Raw genomic sequence first — 20,504 nt, 5'->3', positions numbered from 1 at the left:
TCCTCTCTCTGCCCAGAAGTCCTGCTAATACTTCCTGCCTAGCTATTGGCTATTCAGTTCTTTATTAAACCAATCAATGGCAATATTCTTCACACAGTGCACAAATATCCCACAACATTTCCCTCTTTTGTCTAAATAAAAAGGAAAGGTTTTAACTAGTAAAACTATATACAATAAGAACAATTATCAAGTAAGAATTACATTCACAATGTTTAGTACATATATGTATTTGGCAAATTCAGAGACATTATTGTATTATCTATCCTATATTGAGTCCAAAGTTTTATACCTAAACCATTTTCTATTGTAACTTGTATTACCATCCTAAAAATGTATTTTTAGACCTAAAAACATCTTAGATATACAACTTAAGCTGTTATGTTTCTCAACCTTATAAACTTTTTATCTCTTATATAATTTTTTTTCTGAATTTGGTAACACTAAAAACTGTATTCTATCTAGTCGTCATAGAAAATATATCTGACCTTGAAAACATGCCTAACATGGTCACAAATTTGATTGTTAGATGACTAACTACTAACCTATATTTCTCTAATTATCCTAAATATCCTAAGTTTGTAATAATAAGTTTGAAGGACTAGAAATTTACGTTACCTTTTTAAATGAGCTGCATATGTACAATACTTTAAAAAAGAGTAGAAACATATATACAGTATAACAAAAAATAACCTTAAATTTGTATCAATATACAAAAACTCATACTAATGTAAAATATTTGAGACAAGTTCAAAAGCAGACTCAACAATCCACCCTCTTATCCTAGCATTTCTGTATTATAACCCCCTTTTTCCTTTTAAAAGGAGATCCCTGAATTTAATCTCCTTTGTTCAGCTTCTTATCTGACCATGACCAGCAACTGGTAACCAACCCCCCCTCTAAACAATGATAAACATCCACAATCCATTGCATGACCAAAAACTACCCACTCCACCTCTTGGGAATGTGGGTGTTGTGTAGACTGCTTCCTGCTATCTGGGGGTAACAGCATCTTTAGGGAACCCTGAGAAAATTGGGATAATGGTCAAGTCCTGGGAAAGCTGGCTTGTCCAGTCTCGATGTAATGGGCTTATCTGAAGTTCTGGCTGGATAGTCTACGAGGCTAGACCATCTCAGCCAGCAGCTTTGAAGTTGTTCTGGATGCAGAATTTTGAGGAAACTTCAACAGAGGCATTCTGAGAGCTGGATCACTAGGGCTACTTGTCTTTATTGGTTCTAGTTCTTTTTTTCTGACACATAAACTTTTAAAGGATATAGATGATAGAGAGAGAGAGAGAGAGAGAGAGAGAGAGAGAGAGAGAGAGAGAGAGAGATCTCACAATAGTAAAGTGATTGCCATGCAGCCACAAGGACCTGAGTTCAATCCCCAGAACCCACATAACAAAGCAGGATGGTGGTGTCTACTTGTAATCCCAGCACTGGGGAGGCAGATAGAGGCAGATCTTAGTGGCTTTCTAGCCAGCCAGCCTAGCCCAATCAGCAAACTACAGGGCAGTAGAGAGACCCTGTCTCAAAATAAAAAGATGGCCAACACCTAAGGTTGACTTCTAATCTCCACATCCACACATTCAAACATAAGCATACACGTGTGTGTGCGCGCACACATATGCACACACAGATGAAATAAGTAAATTAAATATATATAAATAAGTATTTTAAATATATATATAAATATATGTATATTTAAAAAGGCAGACCTAAATACAAAGTGATTCAAAAGCAAAAGAATGACAAGATATCTCAGCTAAATGCAAATGAAACAGAATGAGAAGTGTAATCTTAATATTTATAGATGTGGATAATGAGAGTAATGCAATTGTATAAAACCCATTCATCCAATGACATGGGAAATAAAAGGCCACCTGCAAATTTTGTTTCATAATTGAGGAAATGAACAATCCAAGCAGACAAAAGCACAATGTTCTCAACAAGCCAGAGATAAGTCATTAGAGAAACTGCAAGGTACGGAAACAGCAGGGCAAAGCTGTGGGAAGGAGGAGCTGCATAGAAAATGAGCTTCCAAAATGTATGCAGCAGTCCCCTTGAGCTTTGCTGGATGTTAGGACATGCATGCATAGGGCAGGATGCCATAGAACAATAAATTAGTCTATTGTGAGCTGTGCTGGATAGTTTTATGTCAACTTGACACAAGCAAACATCATCGGAGAGCAGGGAACCTCAATTAAGAAGATGTCTTCATAAGATTGGTTGTAGGCAGGCCTGTAAGGTATCTTCTTAATTGGTGACTGATAGGGGAGGGCCCCCAGGGCATTCTTGTTGGTGCCATCCCTAGGCCAGTGGTCCTGGGTTCTATAAGAAAGCAAACTGAGCAAGCCAGTAAACAGCTCCCCTCCATGGCCTCTGCATCAGCTCCTGCCTCCATGATCTTGCCCTGACTTCCTTTGGTGATGAACAGTGATATGGAAGTATAAGCTGAATAAACCCTCTAAGATATAAGCTGAATTCTTTCCAGCTTTCACAGAAGACTGAAAAATCCTTCTATATCCCACCAACTAAGTTGAAGACTCTTCATTGATTACTCCAAGCATTTTGTAGAGACTCCAAAGGGAATGGTTAGTTACTCTAAACTATCCTTAGAGAAGTCCTAACAATAGTCAAAACATACTCAAAAGCATCACCACTTCAAAAACTAAATATCAAAATATCATACCAAATTGCAAATGATTGTCAGAATAAAGATGAACATTCTTTAAAAGATAACAAAACCCAGATACTGAACACCATAAAATCACAATGTTCTATATCCAAACAAAAATTACTAGTCTTGCCAAGAATCAGGAAACTGTGATCAATAATAAGATGAAAAAATCAGTCAGTAACAACAGACTCAGCAATGACAGAAATCATTTATCGAACAAAAATACCAACACAACTATGATAACTATGCTGAAGTATTTAAGGAAAACAAGTGAATCAATAAAAGATATAAAAAATCAGATGGGGAGCCAGTCACACAGCTCAGTAGATAAGGGCACTTGCCTTTAACAACTGTGACAGCCCAAGTTCCATCCCCAGGACCCACACATACATACACACAATAAATAATGTAAAAAGTCACACAGAACTTCTAGAAATTAAAAATGTTAAGCCAGGTATGGTGGTGCATAATCCCAGCACTCAGGAGACAGAGGCAGGTGGGTCTCTGTGAGTGTGAGACCATCCTGGTCTACAAAGAGAGTTCCAGGACAGTCAAGGCTGCACAGAGAAACCCTGACTCGAAAAACCAAAACCAAAAAAAAAGTACCAGTGACAGAAGGAGGTGTAGCTCAGTTGGTAGAGTGCTGTTGTAGCATGCACTGTGGCTTGATCCGCAGTACCACATAAACCAGGTATGACAGTGCCTGTAACCCCAGCACTTGGAAGGTGCAAGCAGGAAGACCAAAAATTCAAGGTCAGGCTGGAGAGATGGCTCAGCTGTTAAAGGCTAGGCTCACAACTGAAAATGCAAGGTCATCCTTGGCTACATAGTGAGTTTAAGGTCAGCCTGATCTACATGAGACCCTGTCAAAGAAGAGGAAAAAAAATAGTCTCTAGATAAGATTTTCAACTGTATAGAGACACAATCTCAATATAGTATTAGCTAGAGCAATAAGACAACAAAAGATCAAAGGGATAGAAATTGAAAAGGAAGAAGTCAAATTTCCACTATTTGCAGACAATATGATAGTATACATAAGTGACCCCAAAAATTCTACCAGGGAACTCCTACAGCTGATAAACTCCTTCAGTAAAGTGGCAGGGTACAAGATCAACTCAAAAAAATCAGTAGCCCTAATATAAATGATAAAAGGGCTAAGAAAGAAACCACAGAAATATCACCCTTTACAATAGCCACAAATAATATAAAATACCTTGGGGTAACACTAACTAAACAAGTGAAGGACCTGTATGATAAGAACTTTAAGTCTCCTGGCGAGGGTGGTGTACACCTTTAATCTCAGCACTTGGGAGGCAGAGCCAGGCAGATCTTTGTGAGTTCAAGGCCAGCCTGGTCTACAGAGTGAGAGCCAGGAAAGGCACAAAGCTACACAGAGAAACCCTGTCTCAAAAAACCAAAAAAAAAAAAAAAAAAAAAAAACTTTAAGTCTCTGAAGAAAGAAATTGAAGAAGATATCAGAAAATGGAAAGATCTCCCATGCTCGTGGATAGGTAGGATTAACATAGTAAAAATGGCAATCTTATCAAAAGCAATCTACAGATTCAATGCAATCCCCATCAAAATGCCAACACAATTCTTCACAGACTTGGAAAGAACAATACTCAACTTCATATGGAAAAACAAAAGCCCCAGGATAGCTAAAAGAATCCTGTATAATAAAGCAACCCCTGGAGGCATCACCATCCCTGATCTCAAGCTCTACTATAGAGCTATGGTAATAAAAACAGCTTGGTACTAGTATAAAAACCAACATACAGACCAATAGAATCAAATTGAAGACCCTGACATTAATCCACACACATATGAACACCTGATTTTTGACAAAGAAGCCAAAACTATACAATGGAAAAAAGAAAGTGTCTTCAACAAGTGGTGCTGGCATAACTGGATGTCAACATGTAGAAGATTGCAAATAGATCCATTCTGTCACCATGCACAAAACTCAAGTCCAAGTAGATCAAAGACCTCAACATAAATCCAGTTACACTGAACTTGATAGAAGAGAAAGTAGGAAGTACTCTTGAATGCATTGGCACAGGAGACCACTTCCTAAATATAACACTAGTAGCACAGACACTGAGAGCAACAATTAATAAATGGGACCTCTTGAAACTGAGGAACTTGGGTAGGGCAAAAGACACAGTCAATAAGACAAAAAGACAGCCAACAGAATGGGAAAAGGTCTTCACCAACCCCACATCTGACAGAAGGCTGATCTCCAAAGTATATAAAGAACTCAAGAAACTAGACATCAAAATACTGAACAATCCAATTTAAAAATGGGCTACAGACTTAAACAGAGAATTCTCAAAAGAAGAATCTCAAATGGCTAAAAGACATTTAAGGAAATGCTCAACATCCTTAGTCATCAGAGAAATGCAAATCAAAACGACTCTGAGATACCACCTTACACCTGTCAGAATGGCTATGAGCAAAAACACTAATGACAGTCTATGTTCAAGAGGATGTGGAGCAAGGGGAACACTCCTCCACTGTTGGTAGGAATGCAAACTTGTACAACCACTGTGGAAATCAGTATGGCAGTTTCTCAGAAAATTGGTAATTGATCTTCCTCAAGACCTAGCCATACCACTCTTAGATATATACCCAAGGAATGCTCAATCATACCACAAAGATACATGCTCAACTATGTTCATAGCAACATTATTCATAATAGCCAGAAACTAGAAACAACCTAGATGCCCGTCAATTGAAGAATGGATTAAGAAAATGTGGTAGAAGCAGACGCAGGTAGGCCTGTGGCAGCGGCCCGCGGAGGTGGTTGGGTCCAGCGGCAGCGGCCGACAGGGACATTTAGGCCGGCGGTAGCCAGCCGAGACATTCAGGCCCGGCGGCGGCCCACAGAGGTGGACAGGCCCTGCTGCAGAGATAAGCAGACCGAGGTGGATGGGCCCGGCGGCGGCGGCCGACAGAGACATTCAGGCCCAGCGGCGGCGGCCCACAGAGGTAGACAGGCCACTGGGAAGAAACGGGCGGACGCAGGTGGGTCCGCAGCAGAGACTCGCAAAGGTGGACGGGCCCGGTGGCAGTGGCCGACAGGGACATACAGGCCCTGCGGCAGCCGGCAGAGACGTGCACGCCTGGTGGCAGTTCGCAGAGGTGGATGGGCCCGGCAGCAGTGACAGGCAGGGGTAGGTAGGCCCGCGGTGGCAGCCGGCAGAGACATACAGGCCCGTTGGTTGCCCGCAGAGGCAGACGGACCCAGCGGCGGCTGACAGGGACATACAAGCCCTGCGGCGGAGACAAGTGGACCTAGGTGGGCCTGTGGCGGCGGGCCGCAGGGGTGGACAGGCCCAGGGACGGAGAGGGGCGGACGCAGCTTGGAGCAGGGACGCCCCTGGCCCCAACACCTGGGGAGGAGGTTGTCTCCGTGGGTCAGAACCAGGGCGAGTCTGGGCACTCCATCTGGGGACAACCCAGGGCCCAACTGCTGATCCTGTGAAACCCAACAACTTGGAGGTGTTGGTGAGACTACCCTGCTCAGCTGAAACCCATCTGGGAGAGGATTCAGATGCCTACAGTTTGAAGTCTGAAGAAACAAGATCAGCTGAGGAGTTGACAAATGAACAAAACGTGACCTGGGAACACAGAAGAAGGCGCTACCCAGCCACTAAACCAGATCACCAGAATCATAAGTATATAATTCACCGACTGAAATCAGCTCTCCCTGAAGAAACAGCCCAATAGCACCAATTTAACCAAGAACCCCTACTAAACCAAGACTAAAAATTAGAACAAGAGAGGCACTCTCAGACACAGACACCACCTGCACCGCACAGAGGAAAATATGAGTAGACGCCAGTGCAAAAATACAGGCAACAACATAAAGACCTATATGGCAACATCAGAACCTAGTGATTCTATACCTGCAAGACCTAAACATACCATGACAGAAGAAACAGAAGAGATCAACCCTAAAAATGACTTTAAGAAGATGATAGAGGCCCTTAAAGAAGAAATAAAACATTCCCTCAATGAGGAAATAAAAACTTTCCTTAAAGAGGAAATGAAAAACTACCTTAAAGAGGAAATAAAAACTTTCCTTAAACAGGAAATGAAACACTCTCTTAAAGAGGAAATAAGAACTTCCCTTAAAGAGGAAATGAAAAACTTCATTAAAGAGGAAATAAAAAACTCCCTTAAAGAAATGGAAGAAAAAACGAACAAAAAATGGGAAGAAATCAAATCAAGCCAAGAAAAAGCAATTAAACAGATGAAAGAAACATTCCAAGATCTGAAAAATGAATTTGAGACAATAAAGAAAACACATGCTGAGGGAATGCTGGAAATAGAAATCCTGACAAAACGAACAGGAACTATAGAAACAAGCATAACCAACCGATTGCAAGAGATGGAACAGAGAATCTCTGACACTGAAGACATGATAGAGAAAATAGATTCGTCAGTCAAAGAAAATACTAAAGACAAAAAAGTTGTAACACAAAACGTCCAGGAAATTTGGGACACCATGAAAAGACCAAACCTAAGAATAATAGGGATAGAAGAAGGAGAAGAATACCAACTCAAAGGCACAGAAAATATATTCAACAAAATCATAGAAGAAAACTTTCCTAACCTAAAGAAAGAAATACCTATGAAGATACAAGAAGCTTACAGAACACCAAATAGGCTGGATCCAAAAAAAAGTCCCCTCGCCACATAATAATCAAAACACTAAACACACAGAACAAAGAAAAAATATTAAGAGCCGCAAAGGAAAAAGACCAAGTAACATATAAAGGTAAACCCATCAGAATAACACCAGACTACTCAATAGAGACTATGAAAGCGAGAAGATCATGGACAAATCTCATGCAGACACTAAGAGACCACGGATGCCAACCCAGACTATTATACCCAGCAAAACTCTTAATCACCATAGGCGGAATAAACAAAATATTCCAGGATAAAACCAGATTTAATCAATACCTGTCTACAAACCCAGCCCTACAGAAAGCACTAGAAGGGAAAATTCAACCTAAAGAAGCTAAACACATCCATGAAAAATCAAGCAATAGATAATCCCACACCAACATACACCACAGAAGAAACAAGCTGGCGTAGCTATCCTAATAGAGAAAAAGGATGTTTCAAAAGAGAAGAAGTCTTGTGGCAATGCCTCAGTGGTTCAGGTAACTACCAGAACTCGGAAAAGTTGGTTGAACTTGGGATTGACTGGGAGGCCAAAGATTTAAAAAGCAGAAGACTCTCTCAAGACATAAGTTGTGTGATAATATTGTGGTTTGTGTGTGTGAATGAGAATTTGTAAATGTTGAATTCTAGGCTTCGACAATCATTGTCAGTGCAGATTAAGCTGCAAGTATTTATGTTCTAAAACTTAAATTATAAAGCTAGTTACGTCTTTCTAACAACTAGTTTTAATGTTCATGAGCATATTTTACCTACATTACTTTTTCAGGATGTTGAGAAAGCACAGGCTGGAGGCTGGGGGCTAGATGGTTTTGAGGAAGAGGTCTTGGTGGACTCTTTCATAGAGCAAAGGGAAGCAATGCCTTCTGGGAAATGAGCTAAGTTTTAATCTAGTCTTTAAGATTAGAAGTCAAAAACAAAAATATTAAGGAAAGGAAAACTTAATTGATCTTTGAAGTATTGTTATGTGGAATTGAGTGGGACTTTTGAGGCCTTTCTTCCAGAAAACAAGGACTTGGTTGTCAGGCCTATATTAGGCCTAAACCTTGGTGCCATGTAGTTGTACTTAAATCATTTAATGGAAAGTGTCTTAGTGATTGGATCTTCTAGTGCAGTTTGGAGTTCTTCCATTTGAAAAATGTGATATTTACATGGGATTGTTTGAATCTTGTTTTCTAGTCCCTCCCCATCACCACCCTCATAATCTGAAGGTAGATTTTTCTCTTGATAAAGGAACAAAAAAGGTGAACATCTTGTTTGTAAATAGGTATCTAGTAACTAGTGGTAAACTTGAAATGGTAGAATTCTTTAAAGCCTAATTCTAGGTAGCCTTAAGAAAATGTATCTTAATTATTTTTGAACCTGTATTCACCTTGTTTTTTTCAAATATCTTAAGTTATATTTTCTTTTTCAGAGCTGCTTCTTATTTGGGGCTACTTTTTTTTTTTTTTTAATTGGGGCGTAATTCATAAAAGGGTATATTGTTTTTTGTTTTTTGTTTTTTTTTGTTTTTTTTTTTTTTTTGGTTTTTCGAGACAGGGTTTCTCTGCGTAGTTTTGCGCCTTTCCTGGAGCTCACTTGGTAGCCCAGGCTGGCCTCGAACTCACAGAGATCCGCCTGGCTCTGCCTCCTGAGTGCTGGGATTAAAGGCGTGTGCCACCACCGCCCGGCTAGGGTATATTGTTTTGATGAGACTTTTTACAACTATGGCTGGATGTCTTTCTTTAGTCTTCCAAGAAGGGCCATTTTACTTTTTTAGAGTTACTTTTTAAAGTCATGAGGTCAACAACTTGGACTACTATGCATGTAAGCGCTAATGCAAATTAAAGCCCAAGTTGACCTCCAGCAGCAGTTCATTCTATGTTGACAGTGAGAGAACACTTTGCCTGTTAGGATACTGTTACTCGTGGACTGAAATGCTGAAAAAAACCCTCCCCCTATTTTGTTTTTTGCAAAAATCAAGGTATATTCTAGGGTTTCCTGGTTGACCTCAACAGATAAACTGAGATGATAGTCTTAGATCAGTAATGATCTGAATGTAGATTTACAGTCTACGTGTACAGCTGGCTAAGTGAGATCGCTTTCACAGTTCTGCATGTATCCCATCGGCTCCCCATTAGTCACTGAACTCTTAAAACTGGTATTGTAACATTATCACAATGTTTTGCGCCAATTTTATAAACTTTACAGTACAATATGTGTTCCTTTTCTGAGGCAAACCAAAGGTATATTTCTCAAGGTTCTGCTGCTATCAGCAGCGTTGATGGAGGATTTTTTATACATTTGTAATAGATAGGAATAAACCAGAAAAAAAAGAAGAAAAAAAAAGTGGTGGAGGGAAAGGTGAACACTGCAAGAATACTCAAAAGGGCTGAGAGTTGCAAACACCAAGAATGGCTTTGCATAGTAAATGGAATAGAACAGCTCTGAACTATAGCTTACTTTTCCTGGTTTGGTCTGACAGAATGATTGAATGCTTTTGTACAAAAATCAGAGCCTTAAAAACAAGGATTTGGTGAGATTGTAAAATGGTGTGCCACTTTGGCAAAACAGTTTGGTGGTTGGTCAAAATGCAAAACATTGTTACTCTGTTACTCAACAATTCTACCCTTAGGAATATATCCTCAAACTACTGAAAATGTGCACCTATGAAACATGTACATGAAGGTTTACAGCAGTGTGTTGCTAATAGTAAAAAAGTTAAAACAACTCAAATAGCTATCAAATACTGGAGAGAAATAAAATGTGGCTTATTCATAAAAAAAAAAAAGAAAGAAAGAAAGAAAATGTGGTACATATACACACTGGAGTACTACTCAGCAGAGAAAAATATTTAACTATTAGGATAAGAATTTGTACTAGATCAATCTGATGAAAGAATATGCTGGATATACTTTCAGGAGGGGAGGATAAAATTTTTTTAGAGTATGAATTAGCCTATAGAAAAATGTCTGATGTAAATCAAACAGTGAAGGGGAATATGAATAGGAATCTCACACAACTTAAGTAAAACATAGCTCTCTGAACAGATGAAGATAGGTTTCTTCTGTATCCCAGAATCTAATCAATATTTATATGTATAATTCAGCTATTATTTGGCTTAAAAGGGCTTATTGGGAAATGTTATCATATTTATTTTCTACAGAGAAAATATCTTCCTGTTTCAAATAACCCTGGACTTTTAAATTATAACCTGTTTTTATGTTCAAAATATCTGTGTATTATTTCTCCTGCAGTTGTACATAAAATGTTTTTACATTCAAAAAAGGACAAATACTATAGAATGGTATTACATAAAATATATGAAATATACAAATTCATAGAGACAGAAAGATTAGATGTTATCTCAAGATGGAGAAGAAAGGAATATAGAGCAATGATTTCCTAAGTACAGAGTTTCTGTTTTGTGTGATGGAAAAACCCCACAAACGGACAGTAGTATCAAGGCATAATATCATGAATGTAATAAATCATATCATAAATATAGATATTGAATGAATACTGAGAATGTAATCAATGAATACCACAAATGTAATTAATATCATGAGTGTAATTAATTAATATGAGTGTAATTAATATCTTGAATGTAATTTATGCCACTGAATTGTGAACTTAAAAATGGTTACAATTGCAAATACTATATTCATTTAAAAAAATAAGGTGGAATGTAATCACCATACATTATATGTGTGTATGAAATTGAAGACAGCAATGTTCTAAAATAGAAAGTGGTGATGGTGTCATGGGCCTATGAGGATGCTGGACTAAAGTCTATCAAATTGTGCAAAGAGGCAAATTGTATACTATGTAAATTATTTGTCAATAAAGATTTTATAAAACATAAAAAAAAAAAGATTTTCGACTTGTGTCCTGAGGGAGTAGGGGACTAAATCTAAGAAACAGTAAGTAGTATTTCCAGCAACAGCTCCTGAAATGGGAGCCCTTTTGTCTCCTGATTTGTAGATTGCCCCCAGTACAAACGAGCACCTAGTCTACAGTGGTTTGTTCTTTGAAAGTACAATCCCAGCACTCGGGAGGCAAGGCAAGCAGATCTCTGTGAGTTCCAGGACAGCCTGGTCTACAAAGTGAGATCCAGGACAGCCAGGGCTATACAGAGAAACCATGTCTCGAAAAACCAAAATAAATACAATGTAATAGGTTAGAAAAACCAAACTGCTTGGTATTTTATGATTTATACATACAGATATATTTGCATATATTTACAAAAACTAAAATAGTTGGGTAGAATGGTAAGATTAGGCAGTTGCTGGTATTTTGAGTATTCTAGAATAGCGTTTATAAAAAAGAAAGTACAGACATGAGGAGCCTAATTATATGTTATAAGGAATAATGAAGTATAATGAAGGCATTAGAGGTGCCAAGTTTAGAATCAAAGGTTTTTATTTCCAACGAGCTCTGAGGTTGGGTACTCCCACAGAATCTCGACATGTGAGACTCGGGAACATGTGCCTACCTCACCATACTTACATGAGACTATATTCGAAAAGAGAGAATGAGGAGAGGTAAACGTATGAGGTTCAGACTGGGGCAGAGCAAAAGTGTGAAATCAGGGCTGGAGAGATGGTTCACAGTAGTTAACACTGGCTGCTCTTGCAGAAGACCCTGCTTTGATTCCCAGCACCCACATAGCGGCTTGAAATTCAGTTCTAGGGAATTCAAAACCCTCTTCTGGTATCTCTGGGTACTGGGCACACACATGGTACACAGATACACATGCAGGCAAAACACCCACACACATAATTTTTAATTTAAAAAATAATTAATTCTATAAGCATGAAATTAGGGCCACTGATGGCTCAGTAAGTAACGACCTCTGCTGCCAAGCATGAAAATCTGAGTTCAGTCCACAAGACCCTATACATAGCAGGAGAGAACCAATTCCCTCATACATGGCACGTGTGCCTCCATGCATGCAGATCTTTTTTTTTAATCTTAGTATAAAAACAGAGAGATTGTCCTTCCCTTAAATATAGGGGTGTTGTATTGGGTTTCTCTTTGGTTTTGAAGCTCTGAGTTCCCAGTTACAATCATTAAACATGTGCTTTTCTCTCCCAGAACACTCAAATGTGATAATACTCTGAAAACGGGGTGTTATCAGCCCCTTTGCTCCATGTTAACTCCCCTCCCATGCATACTCAAGCACACAGTGGCATCTGGCAGTTAGCTAGTGTCCTATGTAGAATTTGTCCCCCTCTCCTTGCCAGATGCCACAGACACTTGACCTCTGTGTCCACCTTACATACTGCACTGCCCCGCTGCTGGGACACACAGGGTCCCCATGGTTCGACGTTCTACAGGCTCTTCGGTGGGAGAAAAGGATGTCATTTTCTCAGAGATAGTATCATAGAAACTTGGTGAGAAAACTCACTTGGGAATTTGTGGAAGTGGCTCCAATGGGATAAATGTATCGAATTTTTTCTCATAAGGAACCCTGAAAGAGAACAATAAAAACAACCATAAAATGGCAATGACCACTTTAAGCATGGAGAGCAACACATCATCATTTCCAAACTATGATACCTACTTTCTGGTATCAGTTGTCACTGTGGGCTTCAAAACTGGACAGGGAATAATGTTTAATTTTTTTTGTTGTGTTTCATCAAGATCATTGACTCTCGGGTGACTGGTTTTCTAGCTATTTTCAATATAATATAACTACTGTTTTCCTTTTAGTTGGATGACTCTTCTCTTTGATCGTATTTTCCCAAGTTTGCCTCCACATTTAATGTCATGCTGTGTACTAGTCACTAACAGTCAGACTGGATAGGAAAGCTCCGAAGCCTTCAAGTATGTGGTAATAGAAATCAGACCAATAAACAACTACTTCTTTCTTGTTCTATCAGCTTTTAAAAGTACAGTATAATGGGTCTAAAGACATTTCTAGCCAGGCGATGGTGGCGCATGCCTTTAATCCCAGCACTTGGGAGGCAGAGGCAGGCAAATCTCTGTGAGTTCGAGGCCAGCCTGGTCTCCAAAGTGAGTTCCAGGAAAGGCACAAAGCTACACAGAGAACCCCTGTCTCGAAAAACCAAAACCAAAAAAAAAAGAAAGAAAAAGAAAAAAAAAGACATTTCTATACATGTGTATCATTGGAGTTGGCTCATATTCAACCCCCTATCCCCCATCTTGCCCCCTCCCCACACTGTTCCTCTTCCTTCCCCCACTGTGTCCGCACCACCAATAAGTTATATCCCCAGTCCTTCTTGTATCTCTTATCATGTCAATTCCGCAGTGTGTATAGGCACAAATGAACTAAATAAGAACTTTTTAACGAATTTTTCACTCTATCACATCTTATGCGATCCACCCCTTCAAAAATAATTTCTATGCAAGGACTAGGGAGATGGTTCAGTGGGTCTGAGACTTGCTACAAAAGCAACAGGACCTGAGTTTCAAATCCCCAGACCCCACATAAAAGCCAGGCACAGCTGTGTGTGCGTGTGACCCCAGTGTTAGGGGGCAGAGGCAGGCAGATCCCAGGATCTCACTGGCCAGCTGGCCTGGCCAAAATGTCCAGCTTTGGGTTCAGTCAGAGAGGGCTAGTCTAAAAGCATAAGGTGGGGACAGCAGAGGAAAATATTCAATGTCCTCTGGCCGCCACACACACATGTGTGAGTGTACATGCTTGCACAAATAGTTGTTTATAACACACACCAAAATACATACATAAATACATAAATAACAACAATAATTTACATACAGCAGAAGAGACTCAATCCCTTTACAGTCCCTAAAGTTCCTCTGGAACGAGCATGCACTCACAGTGAAAAGTTGACAGGTGGAAGAGTTGCCCCCGCTTTGAAGAACTCTTTACTCTGCTCTGGGAGCATGTACGGATTATCCCCTGGTGTTAACTTTGGGATTCCATTTCTGGGATCAATATCTGTGGGAAGCGTTTGAAAACATCACATGGAAGGCAGAAGCCAATGCCCTTTTGCTGTGAGCAAGCAACAAGACAGTGAACGTCAAGTATCTTCGTGCTTATTGAGAGACGGAGTTCTCGTTACCCTGCCTTAGGAAAGTCGAGTTCACTGCACTAGGTTATCAGACATAACCATTGTAAAACATGGAGGGCTGGGGAAGAGGGAGTGGAAAGAAGGTCAGAGCCAGAGGGTAGGAGGAAGGTTGTGAAATACCATCCCCTGGAGGTGGTATGGCTGTGGCTCCTGCACTCACAGCAGCTGGCAACATCTGCACAAGATCAAGCCAATTAAAATTTCACATGAGTCAGAGCAGCTTGAGGCCTTAAAGCTGAGGACCTATTGGAAGCAGATAGCTGCAGGAAGAGGGAGAGTCACTTTTATTTAAGAGTATGGCCTCTGGCAGGTTCCCCACACCCGTGGATGACCTCACACATATGGGCAGCCCCAGTTGAAGGTTAAAAAATAGCTAAATTTTTTTTAATTTAAAAAAAAAAAAGGTTGGGAAGAAGATATAATGGGGGTCCAAGAGGATTGGAGGTGGGGAGTGAGGGGAAGGTGTGGCCAAAACACGCCATGTGCATGTGTGAAATTTTCAAATAATAACTTAAAATTTTTTTAAAAAACATAGAGGGCTGGGAATATAGCTCATGCAGGTAGCATGTAGGTTCAATTCCCAGCACCGTAAAAAAAAATGCAAAGGAGTCAGGCGAATGCTTTTAAGCCCAGCTCAGAAGCAGAGGCAGGCAAATCTCTGTGAGTTTGAGGCCAGCCTGGCCTACAGAGTGAGTTCCAGGACAGCCAGGGCTACACAGAGAAATCCTGTCTCAAAAAACCCTAAAACGAACAGAAAAAGTATTCTATCATTATAGATTATAAAACGTTACACACAAGCCAGATAGTGGTGGTCATGCCTTTAATCTGAGCACTCCAGAGTGAGTTCTAGGACAGCCAGGGCCACACAGAGAAACTCTGTCAAAAACAAAAAAAGAAAAAAAAAAAAAAAAGAAAAAAAGAAAAAAAAAACCAACTATACACATTTGCTTGCTTGGTAGGTTTTTGTTTGTTTGCTTGTTTGATTGATTGATTCGTTGGTTGGTTTTGTTGGACATGCAAGACATGTAGCTTTTATTTTGATCTTTTAACATTTTATTATTTTCTGTTTATGAGTGTTTTGCCTGCGTGTCTGTCTATGTACCAGTGTGTGCAATGCCCTCGGAGGCCATGAGAGAGTCAGATCCTCTGGGACTAGAGTTACAGATGGCTGTGAGCCACCATGTGGGTGCTGAGGGGCAAACCCGGGTCCTCTGAAAGAGTAACCAGTGCTCCTAACCATTGAGCCATCTCTCCGGCCCCTTGATTTTTTTCAATGTTTTTATTTATTCCTTAAGAATTTAAACAATATATTTTAATCATATTCTTTCCCCTCCCCCAACTCCTTCTAGATTCTCCCTAACTTCATGTAATGTCTTTCTCTTAAACAGAGAGAGGGGGGAGAGGGGGAGAGGGAGAGGGAGAGGGAGAGGGAGAGGGAGAGGGGGAGGGGGAGGGGGAGGGGAGGGGGGGAGGGGGAGGGGGAGGGGGAGGGGGAGGGGGAGGGGGAGAGAGAGAGAGAGAGAGAGAGAGAGAGAGAGAGAGAGAGAGAGAGAGAGAGAGAGAGAGAAATCTAATTTGTGTTGGCTAAGCACTCCTGAGCATGGGGCCTGCCCTGGCATGTGGCTGTTATGCCCACTGTCACTCCATTAAAGAAAACTGATTTCCCCTCTCCCAGCCACCAGTTTCAGGCAGCTTCTTGGCGAGGGTAGGAATTATGCCCACCTCCGTGCTGGGGTCCTTGTCTGGCTTGAGCTTGTGCAGGTCATGTGCATGCTGCCTAGTCTTCTGTAAGTTCATATGTGCTTCTGCCCTGTAGTGTCAGGAAAATGCTTTCTTTTGGAGACATCCACCACCTCTGGCTCTTACAGTTTTTCTGCCTCTTCTGCATGTATCACTGAGCCTTGAGATGGGGAGCATGATACAGACACCCCATTCAGACCTGAGCACTCCCAAATCTCTCTCTCTCTCTCTCTGCGCCTTGTCCAGTTGTGGGTCTGTGTGTTAATTTCCTTTCATTTTGAGAAGTTTCTCTAACGAAGACTGAGCCATGCACTAATCTGATGTTCTGGGTGGAACTCTGTTTGTCTGGGGACAGAGCTTCATGTGTCCCAGGCTGCCCTCGAACTCACTGTGTAGCTGAAGATGACCTCTAATGCCTAATCCTGCTGACGACATCTCCCAACTGCTGGGATTACAGGCATGTGCTACCACATCTGATGTGTACAGTGCAGGAAGTAGAGCCAGGGCGTGGTCCATGCTAGGCAAGCACTCTACCAACTGAGCACCATTTTATTCCATGATTTATATTTTTAAAACTAAAAACAGAAAAGTGGTTATCACTAGGTATTGCACGTTAGGTATTTGCTAAACTCATCAAGTTCTGCTTATCATGGTGGTCCATCTGTATAACACTCTAGCTTCAATTCTAAATAACAAAAACAGTAAAATATTTGAGTGAGGAAAAAGTAAACTGTATACATTCTGGATCTCAATTAAATGTCATGCATTTCCCTTTCTAAATGTATTTGGGTTTGTAGTATACGTACATGTACGTGTTTGTATATGTGCACATGAGTGCACATGGGTGCACAATATGCATGTGTGGTCTCGCACGTGGATGCCAAACATCAGTGCTGGATGTTTTCCTCAACTGCTCTCCACCTTATTTTTTTACTCAGTCTCTCACGGGTCCTCCTGTCTCAGCTTCCCCAGTTCCGGGGTTACAGAAAATGACCATTGCACCTCGCTTTTGTGTGGGTGCTGGGAATCTGAACTCGGGTCCTCACGCTTGTGCAGCAGCCATTAATTTAAAAATTAATCTTTTAAGTTTATGTGTACGAATGTTTTGCCTGCAGGTATATCTGTGCACTACCTGTGTGCCTGGTGGCCACAGGGACCAGAAGAGGGCATCAGGTCCCCTAGAACTGGAGTGACAGACAGCTGTGAGCCACCACGTGGTGCTGGGAATAGAACCAGGGCCACGGCAAGAGCATCCCGGGCTCTTCACCACTGAGCCGTCTCTGTGGCTCTGCATTTTCTCTTGAATAGGAAGTTTAGGATGTAGGCAAGGCATGGGATTCCTGGGAGGATCCACATCAGGAGGGGCCATGCTTGCGGCTTCCCCAGGATGGCCCTTTATCCAGGTAAATCCAAGCCTCAACCTGAAAATCCATTTGCCCTTTGCATGAGTTTTACAAGAGAAGTTGGTACTTATTTCTCTTTGCATAGCTTCTGCAGGAATCTTAGTCATCACCTAGGCACTGGCTGCCACCTCCTACGTGGGTATTCCTATAAGAAAGGGCCATAAATGGCCCTCTGGTGCTCAGCAACCTCTCAGGATCTTTTGAAACGTATATTCTGAGGGAGTTGGAGCAAAGAACTCACCAGACTATGATCCAAGGTGATACATGGCTTAGATATGGTGTATGTATATTATTTTTACCTTCGTTACCTTTGATTAAATTAAAAATAACATTGTGTGTGACATGCTAAGGCTTACTTTAAATGTACATGGCAGGTGATATCTAACAGAAATGTACGTGATTGTCCTCGGACTTCAATGAGGCGTCTACTAATAAGGATCTGAAGTGACTCATTTGGTGACGTAAATGTCACATTAGCATTTTATAAGAGCTAGAGAAAGATGAAAGTGAAGTTCAGCATGCATTCCGAGCCCTTCACAGAAGGTTGTCACCTGTGAGCTGGGCTCTCTGTCTTCCTGTGTGCACTGTGGGCAGCAGGGTGACCCTGCAGAGCTGTCCCAGCCAGAGAAAACAGAGTCCACAGAGCCACAACTAAGGGCTTGCTGTGTGTTTGTTTCATCCTTGATGGGATGAGGCACATTACCATATTTCTTCCTCCCAAGGCTCTTGTCCACCGTCTGCTCTGCCACAGACCTCCTGTTGCCCCGGAAGACCCCACTGAAGAAGCACTGCTTTCCAACGTGGTAGGTGTGGATATTGCTGCTAAACCGTGGATAAAATGTCCACTCAGGGCGCTGCCCATCTTCTGCAAGATACCAGAAACCTTTCCGTTAGCCCTGCTCCCTCCCTCGAGACGATTAGACGGCAAGATGTAAAAACTCCCCAGGTTCTAGTGGCCTACAGCTTATCACATGTACACTTTAAAAAAATGCGTGTTTGTCTGCAAATACGTATGTGCACCACAGGCACGCAGTGTCCGCAGAGGCCAGAGAGGGCCTTGCATCTTCTTGGCACTGACGTTACAGGCAGTTGTGAGCCACCATGTGGTGCCAAGAACCAAACCCAGGTCCTCTGAAAAGCAGCCAGTGCTGTTACCACTGATCCGTCTCTCCAGTCCTCACACTCTTTCGGCTTTTAGAGATAATCTCACTATGAACTCTTTTGTGGGGGTCTGTGTGTGTGTGTGTGTGTGTGTGTGTGTGTGTACATGTATGTGTGTTTATGTACCAGAGGTCAACATCAATGTCTTCCTCAATTGCTTTTTCATCTTTTTATAATATTTATTTTTGCTTTTATGTATATGGGTGTTTTGCCTGCTTGTATGTCTGTGAACCACGTGCATGCCTGGTGCCCATTGGGAGTTAGGAAGGGCATTGATTCTCTTGGCACTGGAGTTACAGATGTTAGCCACCACGTGGGTGCTGGGACTTGAACCACAGGCTCCCATGTTCACATGGGCTCTCATGTTCATACGGGCTCTCATGTTCACACGGGCTCTCATGTTCACACGGGCTCTCATGCTCACAAGGGCTCTCATGTTCACACAGGCTCTCATGCTCACACGGGCTCTCATGCTCACACAGGCTCTCATGCTCACACGGGCTCTCATGCTCACACAGGCTCTCATGCTCTCACGGGCTCTCATGTTCACACGGGCTCTCATGCTCACACAGGCTCTCATGCTCTCACGGGCTCTCATGTTCACACGGGCTCTCATGTTCACACAGGCTCTCATGCTCACACGGGCTCTCATGCTCACACGGGCTCTCATGTTCACACGGGCTCTCATGCTCACACAGGCTCCCATGTTCACATGGGCTCTCATGTTTACACAGGCTCTCATGTTCACACAGGCTCTCATGTTCACACGGGCTCTCATGCTCACACGGGTTCTCATGCTCACACAGGCTCACACAGGTTCTCATGCTCACACGGGCTCTCATGTTCACACGGGCTCTCATGTTCACACGGGCACTCATGCTCACACAGGCTCTCATGCTCACACGGGCTCACACGGGCTCTCATGTTCACACGGGCGCTCATGATCACACGGGCTCTCATGCTCACACGGGCTCACACGGGCTCTCATGTTCACACGGGCTCTCATGCTCACACGGGCTCACACGGGCTCTCATGTTCACACGGGCTCTCATGTTCACACGGGCTCTCATGCTCACACGGGCTCTCATGCTCACACGGGCTCTCATGCTAACACAGGCTCTCATGCTCACACGGGCTCTCATGCTCACACGGGCTCTCATGCTCACACGGGCTCTCATGCTCACACGGGCTCACACAGGCTCTCATGCTCACACGGGCTCTCATGCTCACACGGGCTCTCATGCTCACACGGGCTCTCATGCTCACACGGGCTCTCATGTTCACACGGGCTCTCATGTTCACACGGGCTCTCATGTTCACACGGTCTCTCATGCTCACACAGGCTCTCATGCTCACACGGGCTCACACGCTCACACGGGCTCACATGCTCACACAGGCTCTCATGTTCACACGGGCTCTCATGCTCACACGGGCTCTCAAGCACACACAGGCTCTCATGTTCACACGGGCTCTCATGCTCACACAGGCTCTCATGTTCACACAGGCTCTCATGTTCACACGGGCTCTCATGCTCACACGGGCTCTCACGGGCTCTCATGTTCACACGGGCTCTCATGTTCACACAGGCTCTCATGCTCACACGGGCTCTCATGCTCACACGGGCTCTCATGCTCACACGGACTCACACGGGCTCTCATGTTCACATGGGCTCACACAGGCATTCATGCTCACACGGGCTCTCATGCTAACACAGGCTCTCATGCTCACACGGGCTCTCATGCTCACACGGGCTCTCATGGTCACACGGGCTCTCATGTTCACACGGGCTCTCAT

At 42.3% G+C, this 20,504-nt stretch overlaps 1 protein-coding gene across 2 annotated transcripts in view; it reads right to left on the bottom strand.

Annotated features, from left to right (window-relative positions):
• The window catches only part of Spats1 (spermatogenesis associated serine rich 1), a 55,436-nt gene that overhangs the window by 8,873 nt on the left and 26,059 nt on the right, over positions 1–20,504 (bottom strand). For both annotated transcript variants that reach the window (XM_016003535.3, XM_016003538.3), the window contains exons 5-7: positions 18,253–18,414; positions 14,153–14,273; positions 12,759–12,821 (exon numbers count right to left, since the gene is read on the bottom strand). In XM_016003535.3, coding sequence (XP_015859021.3) covers positions 12,759–12,821; positions 14,153–14,273; positions 18,253–18,414 — 346 coding nt within the window. The remainder of the gene's footprint in view (positions 1–12,758; positions 12,822–14,152; positions 14,274–18,252; positions 18,415–20,504) is intronic.

This window comes from Peromyscus maniculatus, chromosome 21 (genome assembly GCF_049852395.1).
Source record: "Peromyscus maniculatus bairdii isolate BWxNUB_F1_BW_parent chromosome 21, HU_Pman_BW_mat_3.1, whole genome shotgun sequence".
NCBI classification, from domain to species: domain Eukaryota; kingdom Metazoa; phylum Chordata; class Mammalia; order Rodentia; family Cricetidae; genus Peromyscus; species Peromyscus maniculatus.
This window is presented reverse-complemented; position numbering and strand designations above follow the sequence as displayed.